Below are 20,142 nucleotides of genomic sequence, written 5' to 3'. Positions count from 1 at the left end.
TGCAAGGACTTTGCAGTTAGTTAACTGCGAAATGTTCGTCTACATACATAAACGAATCAGTGACTTCGTAATTAATTAAATGCGAAATGTACATCTTCATATATGACGGAATCAATGACTTCGCGATTAATTAACTGCGAAATGTTCGTCTGAATATGTGAAGGAATCAGTGACTTCGCGATTAATAATCTGCGAAATGTTCGTGTGAATATATGAGGGCAACAGTGACTTAGAGATTAATAATCTGCGAAATGTTCGTCTGAATAAATGAAGGAATCAGTGACTTCGCGATTAATTAACTGCGAAATGTTCTTCTGAATATATGAGAGAATCGGTGATTTCGCGATTAATTAACTGCGAAATGTTCGTCTGAACATATTAGGGGGAATCAGTGATTTCGCGATTAATTAACTGCGAAATGTTCGTCTGAACATATTAGGGGGAATCAGTGATTTCGCGATTAATTAACTGCGAAATGTTCGTCTGAACATATTAGGGAATCAGTGACTTCGCGATTAATTAACTGCGAAATGTTCGTCTGATGAATATATGAGGGCAACAGTGACTTAGAGATGAATAAACTGCGAAATGTACATCTTCACATATGAGGAAATCAATGATTTCGCGATTTATTAACTGCGAAATGATCGTCTACATAAATTAGAAACAGCCCCATTAAATTTACGCAACGGTTCGCCCTCGAGTTTTCCAAACTTTCAGCCACTACTCGATCAGCAGCTACCATTTAAAGTGCTCAGTTCCATCCTCCCGCTCACTTCTCTTTAACGTTTCATGATGATTCGGAAATAAAGGTACCATTCTTTTGCCAGCCTGGAATTTTTTCCCCGGCGTTTTTGTCGCCATGTTATTTTAACTAATGCTTGAACAATATTTATGAAAGTCAAGTAGACTAGTGCACGACTGATAAAAACAACGCGAACATCAGTGACATATTACAGTCGCGTTACCTGCGCAGTTACGTTGCGCACAAACAATTAGCGCGAACGTCCTTAAGACAATTAGTGGACCTCCAAATCTATTTATAAGCAGTATATTTTAAGTAGATAAATTGCTGTCTAGTCTGGAATTCAAACCTTCTTGTTACCATCAGCAGCAGATAATATTTGGATATGATTGTTAGCAATATTGAAAATGGCTTAGAACACGGTTTTGTTGAACATTGTCTAAACTATGTTTTAATAATCGACCCTATGTCTAGAATTCTCGGTATTTCCACGATCGGTAAATCCAAAAAGGCTGCAGATTCAGTATCTAAAAGTGAACGATCAAGCTTCTACTCAGTTAATGTTAATATTAGTGTGTGCAAGGGTGACGTACTTTAGAGAGAGAACTTAGGGATACCATTAGCGATAAGGGAACAAACAATGTTAAAGCTTGGTTGAAAAAGTAAATACGACATGTAGCAGTTGCAAGAACAGTGCAGAGCCTTGGTATCTCTACGCTAAGGCGGCGAGTCAGCCTATCGTTTGAGCAAAATTTAACAAATTGATGAACTAAAAAAGGAGGTTACAATAGGGGGTGACAACTCTAACAAGACCTGTTTCGGGAGAAAAACAAAAGAATCGAGAAGACTCGGGATTTTTGATGGGAAATATGACATAGTTCTGGGATACTGCAGAAAAAAAGAGCAAAGTTTTGACATTTTACAAGAATGCCACCGAAACACTCGGAAGGATCTTCAAAATTGCCGGGAGGACTCAAAGTTCCACATGGTGTTGCTCAAACAACGTTTGTTAGAGTTGTCACTCCCATGATTTAACTCTTTTGGCACATTGCCCCATTAGGGTAAAAAGAACAAAAAAAGCACTACTCTAAAATTCGTACGTCCTTGCTTCTGAGACTAGGTATCCAGTCCACATCATCTGGAAACTGAACAAGATAGCCCTTAAATTTGTCATATTCCATAACAGTTCCTCGTATCCATCCAAGATACTTTGTTTCCCCATCAACTTTCTCCTCATATTCCACTTCAACTCTCTTGCCAATCATTGCCTCTCCCAACTTTTTCCTGGATGACCGTGCCTCGACTCTTGCCCTTTTATCAGGTGGATCACACTTGTGTGTCCGAGGCTATCCAGATGGTAAACAAAGTCTTCGCAGAAGTCAAATTTACAGATAGAAAGTCGGCACTTCAACAAAAACCGCAAAAAGTGCAAAACGGATTAATGCCTTTTGTCACACAGTACAATCCATCAGTGCCTAACCTTAAAAATATTTTAATGAGCAAGTGGCATTTAATCGAAAACCAACCAATGCTGAGAGAAATATACAGAGAACCACCTCTCATCTCCTACAGGAGAGGAAAATCTCTAAAAGACATACTTGTTAGAGCTTAACTCTAAAGGTCATAGCCTGCGTAGCATGGCGGTTTTGGTTGTTAAGTAATAAAGGCGGGCGAGGGCAGAAAAACCGCGAGGAGATTGGGGCAGGAGCAACTTTATTTTTCTCGCGGCTTCGCCGCTCGTGCGCCCGGCTCGACAAAAAACCGCCATGCTACGCAGGCTATAAAGGTCAAAGACCTATTACATCACGAAACAGCGGGAGTCGCATATTATGGCGCGCCGTTTGTTTCAAAATTAATTGTATCTACCGATTGGCCCACTCATCATTTAGTCACATACTCCCTTACATAAGTGACCTTTATAGTTGGATAATTAGCATTTCTTGGATCAGTTGCGAGTCACTTATTCCATATTTTATCAGTAACGTACTGATTTATCGATCACTTCTGTACCTAATATTCGATCAGTTATACTGATTTATCGATCAGTTGTGTCCCTAATATTCGATCAGTTGTACTGATTTATCGATCAGTTGTGTACCTAATATTCTTTCAGTTGTGTCCCTAATATTCGATCAGTTGTACTGGTTTATCGATCAGTTGTGTACCTAATATTCGATCAGTTGTGTCGCTGATACTCGATAAGTTGTATTGATTTATCGATCGGTTGTGTACCTCATATTCGATCAGTTTGTGTCCCTAATATTCGATCAGTTGTACTGATTTATCATCGATCAGCTGTGTCCCTCATATTCGATCAGCTGTACTGATTTATCGATCAGTTGTGTCGCTAATATTCGATCAGTTGTGTACCTAATATTCTTTCAGTTGTGTCCCTAATATTCGATCAGTTGTACTGGTTTATCGATCAGTTGTGTACCTAATATTCGATCAGTTGTGTCGCTGATACTCGATCAGTTGTATTGATTTATCGATCGGTTGTGTACCTAATATTCGATCAGTTTGTGTCCCTAATATTTGATCAGTTGTACTGGTTTATCGATCAGTTGTGTACCTAATATTCGATCAGTTGTACTGGTTTATCAATCAGCGGTGTACCTAATATTCGATCAGTTGCACTGATTTATCGATCAGTTTTGTCGCTAATATTCGATCAGTTCTACTGATTTATCGATCAGTTGCGTACCTAATATTCGATCAGTTGTACTGGTTTTTCGATCAGTTGTGTACCTAATATTCGATCAGTTGCACTGATTTATCGATCAGTTGTGTCGCTAATATTCGATCAGTTGTACTGATTTATTGATCAGTTGTGTACCTAATATTCGATCAAGTTGGGTCGCTAATATTCGATCAGTTGTATTGATTTATCGATCAGTTGCGTACCTAATATTCGGTCAGTTGTACTGGTTTATCGATCAGTTGTGTACCTAATATTCGATCAGTTGTGTCGCTAATATTCGATCAGTTGTACTGGTTTATCGATCAGTTGTGTCCCTGATATTCGATCAGTTGATCGATCAGTTGTGTCGCTAATATTCGATCAGTTGTACTGATTTATCGATCAGTTGTGTACCTAATATTCGATCAGTTGTACTGGTTTATCGATCAGTTGTGTACCTAATATTCGATCAGTTGCACTGATTTATCGATCAGTTGTGTACCCAATATTCGATCAGTTGTATTGATTTATCGATCGGTTGTGTACCTAATATTCGATCAGTTGGGTCGCTAATATTCGATCAGTTGTATTGATTTATCGATCGGTTGTGTACCTAATATTCGATCAGTTGGGTCGCTAATATTCGATCAGTTGCACTGATATATCGATCAGTTGTGTCGCTAATATTCGATCAGTTGTACTGATTTATTGATCAGTTGTGTACCTAATATTAGATCAGTTGGGTCGCTAATATTCGATCAGTTGTATTGATTTATCGATCGGTTGTGTACCTAATATTCAATCAGTTGTGTCGCTAATATTCAGTTGTACTGATTTATTGATCGGTTGTGTACCTAATATTCGATCAGTTGGGTCGCTAATATTCGATCAGTTGTACTGATTTATCGATCGGTTGTGTACCTGATATTCGATCAGTTGTACTGGTTTATCGATCAGTTGTGTCCCTGATATTCGATCAGTTGTGTCGCTAATATTCGATCAGTTGTACTGATTTATCGATCAGTTGTGTACCTAATATTCGATCAGTTGGGTCGCTAATATTCGATCAGTTGTGTTTAGCCTGTCAACCCCTTTTAACCTGAAACTATGAAATGTGTGACATAATTAAATTTTCGATAGAAATGCGGAGGTAGATTTTGCACTCAACTAATTGAGAAGGAAATGATTCCCTTATACATTCAGACGAACATTTCGCAGTTAATTAATCGCGAAGTCACTGATTCCCTCATACATTCAGACGAACATTTCGCAGTTAATTAATTGCGAAGTCACTGATTCCCTCCGCATATATTCAGACGAACATTTCGCAGTTAATTAATCGCGAAGTCACTGATTCCCTAATATATTCAGACGAACATTTCACAGTTAATTAATCGCGAAATCACTGATTCTCTTATATACATATATGTACAAAGCGAATAATTCGAGGTTAGTTAACGGCGAAATTTGGATCTGCTATATGTACCTAACATTCGATCAGTTGCACTGATTTATCGATCAGTTGTGTCGCTAATATTCGATCAGTTGTACTGGTTTATCGATCAGTTGTGTCCCTGATATTCGATCAGTTGATCGATCAGTTGTGTCGCTAATATTCGATCAGTTGTACTGATTTATCGATCAGTTGTGTACCTAATATTCCATCAGTCGTACTGGTTTATCGATCAGTTGTGTACCTAATATTCGATCAGTTGGGTCGCTAATATTCGATCAGTTGTATTGATTTATCGATCGGTTGTGTACCTAATATTCAATCAGTTGTGTCGCTAATATTCGATCAGTTGTACTGATTTATTGATCGGTTGTGTACCTAATATTCGATCAGTTGTATTGATTTATCGATCGGTTGTGTACCTAATATTCAATCAGTTGTGTCGCTAATATTCGATCAGTTGTACTGATTTATTGATCAGTTGTGTACCTAATATTTGATCAGTTGGGTCGCTAATATTCGATCAGTTGTATTGATTTGTCGATCGGTTGTGTACCTGATATTCGATCAGTTGGGTCGCTAATATTCGATCAGTTGTACTGATTTATTGATCAGTTGTGTACCTAATATTCGATCAGTTGGGTCGCTAAGGTTGTGTACCTAATATTCGATCAGTTGTACTGGTTTATCGATCAGTTGTGTCCCTGATATTCGATCAGTTGATCGATCAGTTGTGTCGCTAATATTCGATCAGTTGTACTGATTTATCGATCAGTTGGGTCGCTAATATTCGATCAGTTGTGTTTAGCCTGTCAACCCCTTTTAACCTGAAACTATGAAATGCGTGACATAATTAAATTTTTGATAGAAATGCGGAGGTAGATTTTGCCCTCAACTAATTGAGAAGGAAATGATTCCCTTATACATTCAGACGAACATTTCGCAGTTAATTAATCGCGAAGTCACTGATTCCCTCATATATTCAGACGAACATTTCGCAGTTAATTAATCGCGAAGTCACTGATTCCCTAATATATTCAGACGAACATTTCGCAGTTAATTGCGAAATCACTGATTCCCTAACATCTTCAGACGAACATTTCGCAGTTAATTAATCGCGAAGTCACTGATTCCCTGACATGTTCAGACGAACATTTCGCAGTTAATTAATCGGGAAGTCACTGATTCCCTGACATGTTCAGACGAACATTTCGCAGTTAATTAATTGCGAAGTCACTGATTCTCTTATATACGTATATGTACAAAGCGAATAATTCGAGGTTAGTTAACGACGAAATTTGGATCTGCTATATTAGAAATCATGATATTTAGATAATTTCTCTATAGATATAATTCATTACAAAATTTTTACTTTATATTAATTCCCGCACGTAGGCGAGTTTGCACGTTGGCGAGTTGACCCATATTCGTTTAAAGGGGCTACCACATTTTTTTCTGACGTACACAACAATCTTAAATCATGTCGTGGGCCTGTCGTAAGCCGTTGTCGCATAATACGTTTGTATTGGGTGCTACCTCATGAAATTCGGTGTTTATGTCCTTTGCACGTTTGGGGATCTCGACACTTCCTCACCAATATTTGTCCTTTGATGATGCTAACGAAACGCAAGTCATCGCAAGTCGACGCAAGTTTTGTTACTTGCGCTGACTTGCATACCGTTTGGCCACCCACTTGCATTCACTTGCGAAGACTTGCGACGACTTGCGTTTGATTTGAACATGTTCAAATTTTGGACGCAAGTCCGCCCAACTTGCGTCTCGTTTGGCCACTCAACGCAAGTGGATGCAAGTTTTCGCAAGTCATTCGACCTTTTTTGGAAACCTTTTAGCCAATCTGATGCCGCTGTTTGAGCAGGAATCTCAAACTATTTCGCGGCTTTCGCGCTTTCATTTTGACAAGAGGGACCTTAAGATCTACGACGGCGACGTCGACGAAAACTTTACCTCAAAATAGAACTTTGCTCTAGTAAAAGTCTTTCGCGATTATTTCATCACGTTCACTTCGTACAATGTGGGCGAAGTACCCTAGAAATAAATTGGTACGAGCGGTTTCAGACTGAAAATAGAGAATGAAAGATTCTCTGTTGCATGCTCACGTTGTCGTCAAAACCTAAATTTAGTGATTTCACGTCGTCGTCTCTCAGAGAACCGCAAAAATATGAGCTAAAATCCGTGCCGCACGTGCAGCACGATTATTTATGCTCTTTTAACCAATGATATCATTGTTTTGTGGCGTTTTCGTCGACGTCGACGTCGTCGTCGTAGATCTTAAGATCCCTAAGATGGCTTCTGTCACGGAGCATTATTCGGAAAACTTAAGCCCGGAAGAGCTAAAAGAAAACAAGGATAGGGAGTTAAAAAAAACATAAGAAAAACGAAAACCATAACAGGAGACCCAGTAGCGGTGCAAGTATATGCAGCAGCTACAGTGAAAGTAGCAGCTCTTCCGAGTCTGAGCCTAGGAAAAAGAAAAAAAAACAAAAATTCTGCTACTTTTGCAAAGGACTTGCGCTCAACTTGCGTCTCGTTTGGCCACCCTATCGCAAGTGAACGCAAGTCTTCGCAAGTGAGAACTTGCGTCGACTTGCGATGACTTGCGTTTCGTTTGGCCAGGGCTTAATGTAAATTGGCCACAGTACAGAGATTCTAAAAGCTGACGTTTCGAGCGTCAGCCCTGACGTTCGAAACCAAATTTTTGTATACTACTTCCCCACCGACGCAGACAAAAACTACCACCTTCATATAACGTTCCATAATTTTTTGTATTACCTTCGTGTTAAGCTCTTTCATCCTACGTCCTTCCTTTGGGTTGAGTTTTGTAAAACCATTACCACTTTTGAAATTATATTCTCCAAATTTTTCGCCGAAGTGGGATTTTCCCTCTCGACTTTCTTCTGAGGTTTTCCAGCATTTTCCAATATCATTCGCCATCTTTCTTTCAGAGACAATTGTCCTGATGCCACATGCATCGGTTATCGGCGGTTGTGGCTAAAAGGGATGGAGTTAACTCAGAGCCATCCTCGGAGACCCAGGGGCAGATCGCGAGGCAAGGGAAGTGTAAACGGGCGAGGCGAAAGAAAATGGCGACGAAGAAAAGCATCGAGTAAGTATATTTAAGCCGGTAGACTCGCAGCTCTAACAAGGTGGTTCCTGATTGGTTATATTGTATCTTCGGTGGTATCGGTGGTAACCAATCCGAGATCAATAGAATGCTAGAAATGTCACACTGCGTTCCTGCTTCGTCACGCGGAACAACCACACATCGTAACATTGTTATAAATTACACGTCAAGGATTCGTGAATTTCAGTTTTTTTAAGTGAAGGTTTGGTGCGAAAGTTGCAAGACTTTGGTTTAGCGGAAGACTACGGAAGCGAAGTTGATGTGAAGGTGAGGTGAGAGCATAATTGTGTTGGACTATCTTTCGCGTTGTTCAAATTAGTATAAAACGTTGGACCAACTCAAAATTGAGGGCCACTTGTGAAGCACTAATACGCGAGTGACTTGGCGGCTCGACTCGCCAATCGGTCCCACTGTTTGAAGAATAAGTGATATGATATGATAATGATATGATATTTTATTATTTATGCACGGTAAAATCATCAGCTAAGATTACAAACAATGCTAAAATCTAAATTACAAAAGGTAAAATTTTAAAATGATTACAATAAAATACAATTACTATAATATTATATTAATTCTAAGGCTGCTTTCCATGAATGCCGTGCTTTATACTAAAATATGTCTTTAATCAGATTTTTGAAAAGCCCAAGAGACTCTGCTTGTCTCGCTTTGAGGGGTAAGCTATTCCAGACAGTAGCACCTCTATAGCTGAAGCTGTTTCTATAATAATTTGTCCGCGGAAACGGAACATTAAGCTTTCTTTCAGAGTCTCTTAAACTATAAACAGATTCGCGGTTTGTAAATTTAGAACATAGATATTCCGGTGCTAGCCCCTGAAGACACTTATAGACCATTGTGGCCAGCGCAATTTGTTGCTGGCTAACTAGATTTTTCCAGCCTAAAATTTTGAATAGCTCGCTAGCATTTGCATCAAAATTAGAGAAGGTCAAAACTCTGGCTGCTCTATTTTGCAGTTTTTGTAATTTGTCATGTAACGTGATACCACAGTTTCCCCAGACGACATTGCAGTAGTCAAAGTGCGGTTGAAGTAAAGCGTGATAAATAGAGCGCAATGTCGTGTGAGGAACGAGATGCCTTATACGTTTGAGGGCTCCAATTCCAGAAGCTACTTTCTTTGTCAGTTTATCGACATGGCTACTCCAGTTAAGATTATTATCAATAAGCACGCCCAGGGATTTAGCAACAGAAACTTGAGTGATAGGAGCACCATTAATCTCGGGAATTGGAGGATATGTGAGAGCATACAACCTCTGCCTTGATCCAATCAGCATAAATTCGGTTTTTGTCATGTTCAGGGTAAGTTTGTTTGCTATCAACCACTTTTTAACATTTTCTAGATCATGGTTAAGTCTTGATTCTATGTCGCCTGTATTGTCACCCGCATATGTTAGGTGGGTGTCATCTGCGTACATCCATGGCATACAATTCGTTAGACAGTTTGGCAGATCATTGATATATAGCAAAAATAACAATGGACCCAAAATAGTCCCTTGAGGGACGCCGCAACTTAGTGAGCAAGTTTTAGAAAGTGATCCATTAATGGAACACTTTTGAGTGCGGTTGTCCAAATAGGACTTAAACCAGTTGTAAGAAATGCCATGTAAGATATACATGTATGTTTTATTGGCTCGGCCGCTCGAAGCACTTAGACTTGGGTGACTTGGCGGCTCGACTCGCCAATCGGTCCCACTGTTTGAAGAATAAGTAAGATATATGTTTTATTGGCTCGGCCGCTCGAGGGCTGTCAGTTTCAGTTGACTACAGAGCCACCGAGAATGTTGTGTAATACTTCTTTAGAAGTGGCCTTGTATTCGGTAGTTTATCCCAAAACTTTATTTTTGACCATATAGAATGTAAGTTTATAATTAACAGAATGTAAAAACGTGCTCTAACAACCGTAGATGGAAGAAAACAGTTGAATCCAGTTATAAACATCTGTCATTTAATAATATTTGTAGTACATCTGCCGATTCTAATGCAAACGAGCTATAAGATAGGATAAGAGCTTCAACGTGTTGAAGTCCCTAGCACACAATGTATACTAATTGGGGACACCTAACCTCAATTACTTATCTAATAATTATTATAATATATAGATAGGACCCTTCACGCGCTCTGATTGGTCAAAAACCCATGTTTTATCAGCGTATAAAATATAGTATAAAATATAGGAAAAGAGTGTTTTATTGTTTTCAGCCACATTGCTTCAAGCAAGAGAGATTCGCTTCAGCCAAGCAACGATCTATGAATTTGATGAAAATGAACACGAGGGTAGAAGAGACGCTCACATAGTTACAAGTGAACATTCTGATGATGGTGGTGATGAACCAAGAGCACCTGCAACTCGTTACTATCAGAGGCTGCAACGAGTGGAAGTTAATTGCCAACGTTCGAGCTAGAACGAGGGTTTGTTTTGTTCAAGCAACGGGTGTCATTTTTGTGAAACCGATCAACTTCAGGGCAAATGCTATTTTGCGAATCTTGCATCATTTCGACGCATAGTAAAGTTAACATATTTTCGTGTCGAAAGTGGTATATGGTTCACAATAATATCGGTGTGTATTGTTCCTTTTGATCCAGATTGATTGACTGATGGCACCATCTACATGTACGTCATTCTTGCAATAATAGTGAAGTCAATAATTATTATACTATAATTAACAATAATTATTCACTGAGGTGAATAATTGTTGTAGTGATAACCACACCAGCTGAATAAAAAGTGAACCAAAAAACTCCATTGTTTTTGTAAATTATGTGGTCGGAAATTTTAAATCTTGCATGCCAGAATCCATTTGTTTTCACTTCAGCTACTCAGGGTTAAATTGTACTTGGCTAATCACCTCCGAGTTAGGCAATCAGCGCATGTGGAGAGCACTATTCAGTTTTGTGGTACATACCGTAGGGTACTAATTAACAAGCCAAATCAGAGGTGGCTAGTGGTGGATATTACCTTGCTGGTAAATATCAACCACTAGCCACCAACTCTACAGGTGAATAGTTGTTAAATTACTTTATACTAAAACAGTGAGATAATATAACACGAAAAGATGATTTTAACTAATGATTTATTATTATTTATTCCTGCAACAATAACAATCTTTTTGGGGGAAAATCCTGGACCAGTTACTCAGAGATGAATAGCAAAGCCTATTCTTTGTTTGAGTAACCAATCAGAGCATGCCTTCAATGCTATCCACTGTTTTAGTAGACACTAATACAGAATATTGGGCAAATGTTATTGGAGTACAAGAAAACAAACAGGAGCATGAGAATCATTGTGTGATGCATTAAACCAACCAGAAAAGTTATGAGTACAAAATTAAAGTATATACTCTTTTTTTATATAAGAACGTCTAATTTTAGAGGCTGAACGTTCTTATAAATCTTAAATTTACGTGGTGTAGTTTTTCAAGAAATCAATGCAGACATGACCAGGAAACCTATCAAAGTGCTTGCTTTGATGGTGTTGAAGTTTAATATTTTGTAACGATAATTTATAAATGAGAACTGCTCATTATTATAAACTGAGATGTGTATCATGCAATAAGAAAACTATCATTATGTTATACAAAATATGCCCTTAAGTATTTGGGTTAATTTAAATTTCTGTACCTTTATTTTATGCTTTCATTTAAAACACTTGGCTTATCACCTCCGAGTTAGGCAATCAGCGCATGTGGAGATCACTATTCAGTTTCATGGTATATACTAATTAACAAGCCAAAGTGGACGTGGCAGTTTTAGTATATACTAATACAGAATATTGGGCAAATTAATGATGTCACATCTTGCCACTAATGAATAGCTGCAAAAGGCTGTACAAAGTTGTAAAGGTAAAAAAAGAAGCTTTCTTTCAGATTTGAAAATGTGTTAATAACAATATTACAAATAATTTTACAAATTTTGGAATTTCAGCAAACCATGCAAAAGTAATTATATTCTTTATGTAAGTTAATTTTATGTGGTTGCATCCATTCTGTAGTTTGTGGGTAAATTACCCAAATAAATCACTATTATAGGACAATGTAACTTCATAGTTGTTTATGCATATAATTATATATTATTCTTGAATGTATCCTACAGTTACATGATAATAGAAAACTTTATTGATCATTATTTATCCATAAACCTGTTTGTGCATGTCATGCATCACTGCAACTGTCATGGTAGTTTCAGAACAATTCTACCACTGCGAGCCCTATTTTTGCTAGCTATTAGGACAGTTCAGCACTTATCATTGTTTTGTAGGAAAGTAAATGAGTTTATATTAATAACTTCAATTGAAATAAGGAGAGATTTTTATAGTTCTTTGATTATTTGGAGTTGATATGATTTGACTTTAGATGCCCCCTATTTAGATGATATTGTTATTCTTTGACTAGTAGTATCTTTTTTTGGTTTTTTACATATACATACATATATATTTCCTTTTAGGCACTTTACTTTTAATAAGGAATCCCTTTATTCTGTACAGACTGACCGAATTACTCAGATATCACTGTTCATCTCTGTATTTTATTCATTTTATCGTAATCATTTGTGTAATTGTATTGAATAAATAAATAAATAAATTGCACAGTCAAACAGCAGACCTCTCATTAACTTCTTTTATTTGTCCAGCAGCACTTGTATATTTCACATAATTATTGTAGTCAGTGTTTGTAGAGATTGGTTAAAAATTACCACCCACAAGTATATACTTAATACCTTTTCAGGCCTACCCACAACAGCTGTCTGTCTTAGAAAATATGTGCTCCGTTTTCTTCTCAGAGGGTGGAGCCTTCCACAGAAGAGTTACAGAACCCAAACTTGCCTGGCCGGGAGAGTTTCGGATTGTGCACTACAACCTTTTCGGGTCGGGGAGAACCACAGCTGTTTCTGGGGGAAGCTATGGGCAAAAAAACACCTTTTTCATGAGTGTACAGCCTTCCCAGTTGTGCATCTTCCTGGTGGGCTCAGGGGGAACAGCTCATTCCAGGGGGAAGGGGTGGACTTCCCTGGAGGTGCCAGAGGCAAACCAAGGATACCAGGGGATGGCCCGTCTAATTGTGTATCTTCCTGGGTGGGTCTTGCTATATAGTAAAGGGCCTTCACTGGAACAGGAGCCCATTACCCAGAGCCATCTTCGATATTAACCCTCTGAGTCAACCTTTTCCTGTATCTCTCCATTTTTACAAGCACCTCGCAAGGGGGCTTCAGTGGGTGTTTTCACATATGTTCACAATGACCAATCATAAAAGACCTATGGTCAACCATTTTTTACGTCATGTACGTACATGTGTCACATAAGTCAAAATAACGTAGTTCTAAAAACAGAAAGATCGGGAAAGGCTGGACTCAAGCGTACAATGCAGATGGAAGTTCCAGGTAATGAGCTCCTGACTGGAAGAGTTAGAGCCAAACCAATGGCCCACTCAATTGCGCATCGTCCTAGCCGGTTCGCGGAGGGTACAGTTCAAATCGTGGGGAAGCTACAATAGGTACTAAAAACGTGTTTTGCTATTCAGTGAAGAGACTTCCCTGGGCATGCTGGAGCCAAACCAAGGTTACCATGGGATGTGCAAGAGGATTGCGCATCGCCCTGGCCCACTCAGGAGGGGGGAACTCGTTCAGGGGGGAGGGGGGTGGGAGATATCTGCAAAAAAAAACACTCTTCTATAGAGTGTAGAGCCTTCCCTGGAAGTACTGGAGCCAAGCCAATAGCAAGGCAGGATTTCCCAACCCATTCCGCATCTCCATGACCCATCCAAGTGGGCCGGTTATTTATTTATTTATTTATTTTTTTTTTTGGGGGGGGGGGGGGGGGTTCTCGCATGTTAAAAGGACGAGTTTGGAGGACCACATAGAATGCACTCAAGCCACATACTTTGGGGCGTAGCATCGAGGGGTTTATTCGCCTTGGGGCGAAAGGGTGGCGTTCGGTGGGGCGAAGTGCCCTCTACTTGCATGTCAAGTGGGCGCTCGGGCAGGGGGGGGTAAAACCTTGGAATGTTATGAGGTTAAAACAACGCACAGGGCACCCAATAGACCGCAGGGTGCCCAAACTCCGTCACGTGATAGAACTCGTCAATACCTTTCCAACAATATATAATATTATGGGCTAACTTCACTTTTGGCCTTTAGGATTCACTTGGGCGGGTAAATCCAGTGAAAGTTTTACATCCACACAAGACCTGAGGCTCTCCTGAAGTTGAGAAGAAAAGTCCTCCGGTGAATTTTAACACTAAACTTTGAGCTACGAAGGCGAAACTTGGCACGCACCTGCGGGGGGCCCTGAAGAGTCGTCACACGGAATTCGGGGGGGGGGGGTAGGGTCAAATCCGGGGGGAGTTTTGCCCAAAAAACCGGGTTTTTCATTGGTATAGGTGCCTTACTTGGCAAGGTGGGGCAAAACGGACTCCATAGCAGGATGCCCCCTTGGAGCGCGCATGTTCCTGGCGTGGTCCAGGGAGCAGCTCCCATCCGGGGGGAGAAAGGACCCGAAAACCACCTGTCTGCTAGAACGTGGGGCCTTCCCTGGGAGAGCTAAAGTGGCGCCGACCCCATGGTTAGGTTCCCCCCTCAATCAACAAAAGGAATGATGAAAACGTTAGCGCATCAAAACTTGATTTCGACCATTTCGAAACTTGTCGATCCCTCAAATTTGCCCATCATATAGATGTCAATAGCACGCGACTGACTAACCGCGATCAAATAACCATAAATCTACGATCTGAATTCAACATTAAAATAGTTTATTCACACCACACGTAAATAAAAAACAACAAATAAGTAGGACTTAAATAATGTACAATGCCCCAAGAAAATAATTAAAAAGCTAATCTAGGAGGAAAATAAAGACTTATGTATAACAAAGGAAAAAAGCCGATTCAGGGCGGCACAAATATAAGAATAAAAGACAGGCAACACACAAACTAAAACAACAACGCATAGCTCTAGACGAGATCACTTGAAATAATAAAATGGAGAGAAGAAAGATGAAGTATAAATAATAATAATAATAATAATAATAATAATAATAATAATAATAATAATGATGATGATGATGATGATGATGATGACTTTACTAACGTGTCAAATGAAGTCTAACAGGGAAGAATATCTACTGTTAATAGGGGACACCCAACTAAAATCTCTAACTAAATAGAAACAATACAAATACAAATAAGTTGCCATGCACCTAAAGAATACAAATAACTACAATTAAAATTAATAAAATCATTAATTACATAAGTAACACCCAAAAAATTAATATGACGTCATTAATGATAAATTTGCAAAACCAAAGCGGATTTTATGTAGACTCTAATACTATGTATTTAAGAAATCAAGTGAACTTTCCAACGGAGTCAGCTTCTCGTCATTAATATTTGATTTCCTCCAAAATCTCACGAGTAATTAAGCCGCAACATAATTATCTTTAAAAAGGACCACAAAGACGAATAGAAACTACGCAAATAGGTAAATAACACTGTACCAAAAAAGGCCTGCAATGAACTAGAAGTCCAAAATACACTATAGCAAGTCCGACCTCCATCATTTCGAGAGATCAAAACTCAAAACCCTTTATTTTATTTCAATACTCTAATTATTTTACAGAAATGATAAAATAACTGAAAGAAAGGCAATTAGACCAAATTGTATTTTCGATTTTTCGCACAAAAAAAACTGCCCGGTAAATAACCTACTACAGTACGCGGTAACTTAAGTAAGGGTAAGTAAGTAAGAGTAAGAGTAAGGGAACTTAAGTAATAATACTTTGTAAGTAAGAGTAAGGGAACTTAAAAGAATGCCGATTTGGCCAAATTATATTTTCAATTTCTCCCACAAATTTGCCGGTCATAAAACTGCCCGGTGAATAACGTACTATAGTACGCCACTCCAGCCATAGCGATCCAATAAAAGTGCTTTTACGATCCGAAATAGGCCAGAAAACCGCTAAAAACGCTCTGAGTTCAATTTTATTCCCATTCCTTAGTAATAGAACTGAAAAGAATGATAATTTGGCGAAATTGAATTATCGATTTTACGCACAAATTTGTTCGTCATAACTCGGCTCGGGGCCAAATACCCTGATATATTCGCAAAATTCTGACCTGAAACTGTGAGCTAAAAACGATGCAAGCTGGACTCAGTGGAACATTTTAGGAAATACATCCCTCCAATATGTTAAAATATGTTTATTTAAGCTAATTCTGCTAGCTAACTTAGTAAATGTATTTCAACTCAAATGTTGTGGAAATATTACTGTTCGTCGGGGATTAATCTCCCATTGGAATGTGTGCATATACTACATAGACTGTCTATATTTACCTATGTTATCCTGTAATACTCTGTATTTGAATTAGAATACAAATGTCATTCATTCTTTACTCCCGATTTTCTCTTCGCTCGATAGGCCGCCATTATTGTCACATTTCCTGTACTATAGTACGTACTATAGCGGGTGATGCTCGCGTAATTTGGTGCACTTTCAGCGGGTATCACCCATAGGGGTTGTGTGAATCGGGTGGAGAATGACTAGTGTGCCATTCACTAGCTGTCGGAACACACGAAAAAGTGCCATGCATAAGGCATGAACTTCAGAAAACACAGTGGGAAGCAATAGACCATTTCCGAGTTCATGTCTGCCTCCTCTTCAAAGCGAGTCTAAGTGCGAAGTTTTTGTGATGGTAATTAGTTCTACTTTACATATGAATGAAAACTAATTTTCATAACAAAAACTTCGCACTTAGACTCGCGTTGAAGAGGAGGCAGACATGAACTCGGAAATGGCCTATTGCACCGATAATTGTGTATGGTGTAAAAAGGTTCAATTATTTCCCAATTTTTTTGCCATGAGCTGTTATAGCATCAGTGCTGTTCGGAGAGGGTAGTATTCCAAGCAGTTTCTTACTGGAATCATTTTTACTCTATGTATCACAAGAGGAAAGGGAAACTGTTCCTATTGTACTGGGTGATAAATTTGATCCTAATGATGGGGACCTCTTGGATTTCCTGCTTAATTTTAAGTGTTTTAGTAAAGTAACTGCAGGGAACATTTCGCGAGTTGTTCATGAGTTAGCTCACCAGGAACTCCTGCAGAAGCCCAGGTACATTATTGATTGTTTTGTACCAATACTTTCAGTGTTAAGAGCACTCCCTGCCTTTCAAAACCTTCAAAGCTTGCAAGAGTTGTATCTTGAAAAGAAGCCAACCCCCAAGAAAATTATCAAGCTTCTTGATGCAAATCCACAGAATGAACCAGAGAGAATGGCTCTGGATCATCTTAAGAGATATATTAGGTCCCTGGATGGACAAGCTGTGTCTCAGTTTTTTTCATTTTTGACAGGGAGTAACGTTATTACATGTACATGAGAATCAATATTGGTTACATTCAGTATGCTTCAAGGGGCTGGGCGTAGACCAATAATTAGAACTTGTGGTCCCATAATTGAGCTGCCTTCCACATACCAGTCATATTCAGAACTTGCGGAAGAAATTAGTTTTCTCATAAATGAAAAGGGGGCTTGATCTTTCAATATTGTTTGCTTTCTTTGGTTAAATTATAGTAGTTTTCACATTTAGCTATGTTGAATCAAAAGAACTGAGAGATATGTTATACAAATAACAACTTGCTTTTCTCAGGTATAGGTTTCCGTGTAGCATTCAGTTGTTTTTAGTTAATGTTTAAAATAATATTGTTGCTGTTCAATGTTTTAAGGCTGTACAAGAGACTTGGGAGTGTTAATTTTTGTTGCGTTCAAACAAGTCCATGTTGAAAAAAGATCACGTTGCAAAGTTAGGACTATTTAAATTTTATTACAGTTGTGACTACCAGCTTGTTTGGTTACATGTTAGAAAGCCTTTTGATAGGGGTGTAAAATTTTCCAGTTTAAAGACTACAAAATCTCAATATAATTTTTGTTAGCTGATCCCGTTTTTCCCCTGCCTACTTCAACGTTGATATACACAGCTACTAACAGTTGCCCAAATCTGACACAACATTGAATGGAGGGGATGGGGAAAGAAGGATAAGCCGCGATCTTGTAACGATGATTGTAGACCATTCATTAAGTGTTCCAACTAAATGTGTGCGGTATTGTAAGCAGCTATCCCTCTCCACCCCCCCCCCCCCCAAAAAAAAAGAAAAGGATTGAAAAAACGTTTACCTTCCTTCGAGCTATGTCTAGACCTTGAGTCTGGTTTATTAATAAAATCGTCGTGCTTAAAAATAAGCGAATTGCGATATTCTTTTACAAAGATAAAACTAATTACATCGCCTTCAAAATGGACTGGGCCTTACAATAATAACAAGACAAAATACAATAATTAGATAAAAACCTAGAAACTAGAAATATATCAAGTTATACATTGAATTCCCATAAGTTCCTAAATTACATGCCATGAGCGTAAAGGCACATCGCCGGAAAAAAGCTTCGTTGAAAGCGTCCAGTTTTGCAACTTATAAGGGAGGTCTGTCTTTATTGCGAAGGGAGCGGCAGTGCACCTGCAACCGAGTCGGTGGCACAAGATGGCAAAGACGGGACTCGGGCTCATTTATCTTTGTAAATACTTTGCTACACAAACCCATTCTTCTTGTGTGAAGTGATACACACCTGGTAGTAGCTAAGGCCTCTTGGTAGTGCAGTGCAGGAAAGATGATGCGCAGGGCCCGTTTCTGCACTAACTCGATGCCACACAGGACAACAGTATTCAAAACCTAATGAGCGCAAAATAAACCTTAAGTAGGTCGGGAGGTGGCACTCCGCCGCGTTCGAGGACACGAAGAATATGCAGCCTCTTTGACGCCGTAGCCACAACCTCGTTAATGTGCAAATTCCATTTGAGATTACTTTGAATTGTAACGCCCAATACGCATCTCAAGACATCTTCTTAATGTTTCGTATCATCTTATCGGTTATCCATTCAGTCTCAACATAACAACATAGTAGGGAAAGAATTTTAGAATGAAGTCTACTATCAGGGTCGTAACGAGGTATGGATCCGATATCAAAGGCCTGAAAAGGGCCAGGATCAGGGATCGCAGCCCCGGGATCTGGAATCACAACGCGTGCTATCGGGATCAGCAGTGTTTTTCATGGAATCAGGAATCAGACATCAAATTTTTGCAGTTCAGGGATCCAAATTTTCATCGTTTTTCGGATCAGGAATCCAAATTTTGGGTAAAAGTATGGGATCAGTTATGGAAATTAAAATATACCTCGTTACGACCCTGTATTATGCGCTTACCGGTACTGGAACTCGGACCCTCTAGAAATATAGTTCTGTGTCTTCACCACTACGCTGAAACGACGAACATTCTTAACCAGCACATTTCTTTTCATAATTTACTTTTGTTTGATATCCATGTATAAGAACCAAAAATAATCCTAACCTGGCCCTAAGTTGGGTTAAAAGGGAAAAGGTTGTTCACTTCATCGGATTGCGTAAAACGCGGATCACCAATTCAATCTAAGTAAAATGGATTAAACCGGAGAACAGATTATACCGGCAACATACACTCTGACCAAATACGGATAATTGAGGCGGCCATTTTGACTTTGTTTATATTTGGCATTAACAAAAGAGTAACGTCAGACAAACAGTATTGGTTCCAGCAAAAATATAAATACAAGAAAGGGCAAATAAATAGAAAAAAATGGAGTCAAAATAGGGGGTGGCTAACCACCCTATCCATCTCTCCCCCAGGATCCGCCCTTTATCGGTTTTTTTATTCATACTTCTCCATTCATTCTCAACATTACAACAGGAAAGGGGAACAAAGAACTATACTATACAATTACCAGAACTCGAACTCGAACCCTCAAGATCTATAGTTCTATGCCTTCACCACTACACTACACTGACGAACAAGTTTAACCCGACTGTGTTCTTTTCATTATTTACTTGTAAACGGATTCAACCTGAAAACGGATTCTTCGTTTACCGGCAAGATAAATACGTCCACTGTAAAAATTTCATTGGAAACAGGGGTTTAATCATTTTCATTGATGAGGGTGAAAATGTCATCTGTGTCCAACTGGACTATTTATTCTTAGTTTTATTTTTAGTTTTATAGCTGTTATTGTAATTTTTATTTTGTACATAGTTTTGAT

General features: G+C 38.9%; 1 protein-coding gene and 1 long non-coding RNA gene across 2 annotated transcripts in view; one reads left to right on the top strand and one right to left on the bottom strand.

Moving 5' to 3' along the window:
* The window catches only part of LOC138000297 (uncharacterized), a 34,332-nt gene extending 26,307 nt beyond the window's left edge, over positions 1 to 8,025 (bottom strand). The window contains exon 1 of the mRNA XM_068846615.1: positions 7,669 to 8,025. Within this exon, the coding sequence (XP_068702716.1) occupies positions 7,669 to 7,830 (162 nt within the window). The 5' untranslated portion in view covers positions 7,831 to 8,025. The remainder of the gene's footprint in view (positions 1 to 7,668) is intronic.
* On the top strand, positions 8,022 to 11,302 carry LOC138000298 (uncharacterized). The gene is made up of 2 exons (XR_011123102.1): positions 8,022 to 8,287; positions 10,238 to 11,302. It is a non-coding gene; the product is annotated as an uncharacterized lncRNA (long non-coding RNA).
* The last annotated feature ends 8,840 nt before the right edge of the window (positions 11,303 to 20,142 follow it).

The sequence above is a fragment of the Montipora foliosa genome, chromosome 4 (genome assembly GCF_036669935.1).
Source record: "Montipora foliosa isolate CH-2021 chromosome 4, ASM3666993v2, whole genome shotgun sequence".
Taxonomy (NCBI): Eukaryota; Metazoa; Cnidaria; class Anthozoa; order Scleractinia; family Acroporidae; genus Montipora; species Montipora foliosa.
The sequence above is the reverse complement of the archived record's forward strand: the minus strand, read 5'-3'. Positions and strand labels throughout refer to the sequence as shown.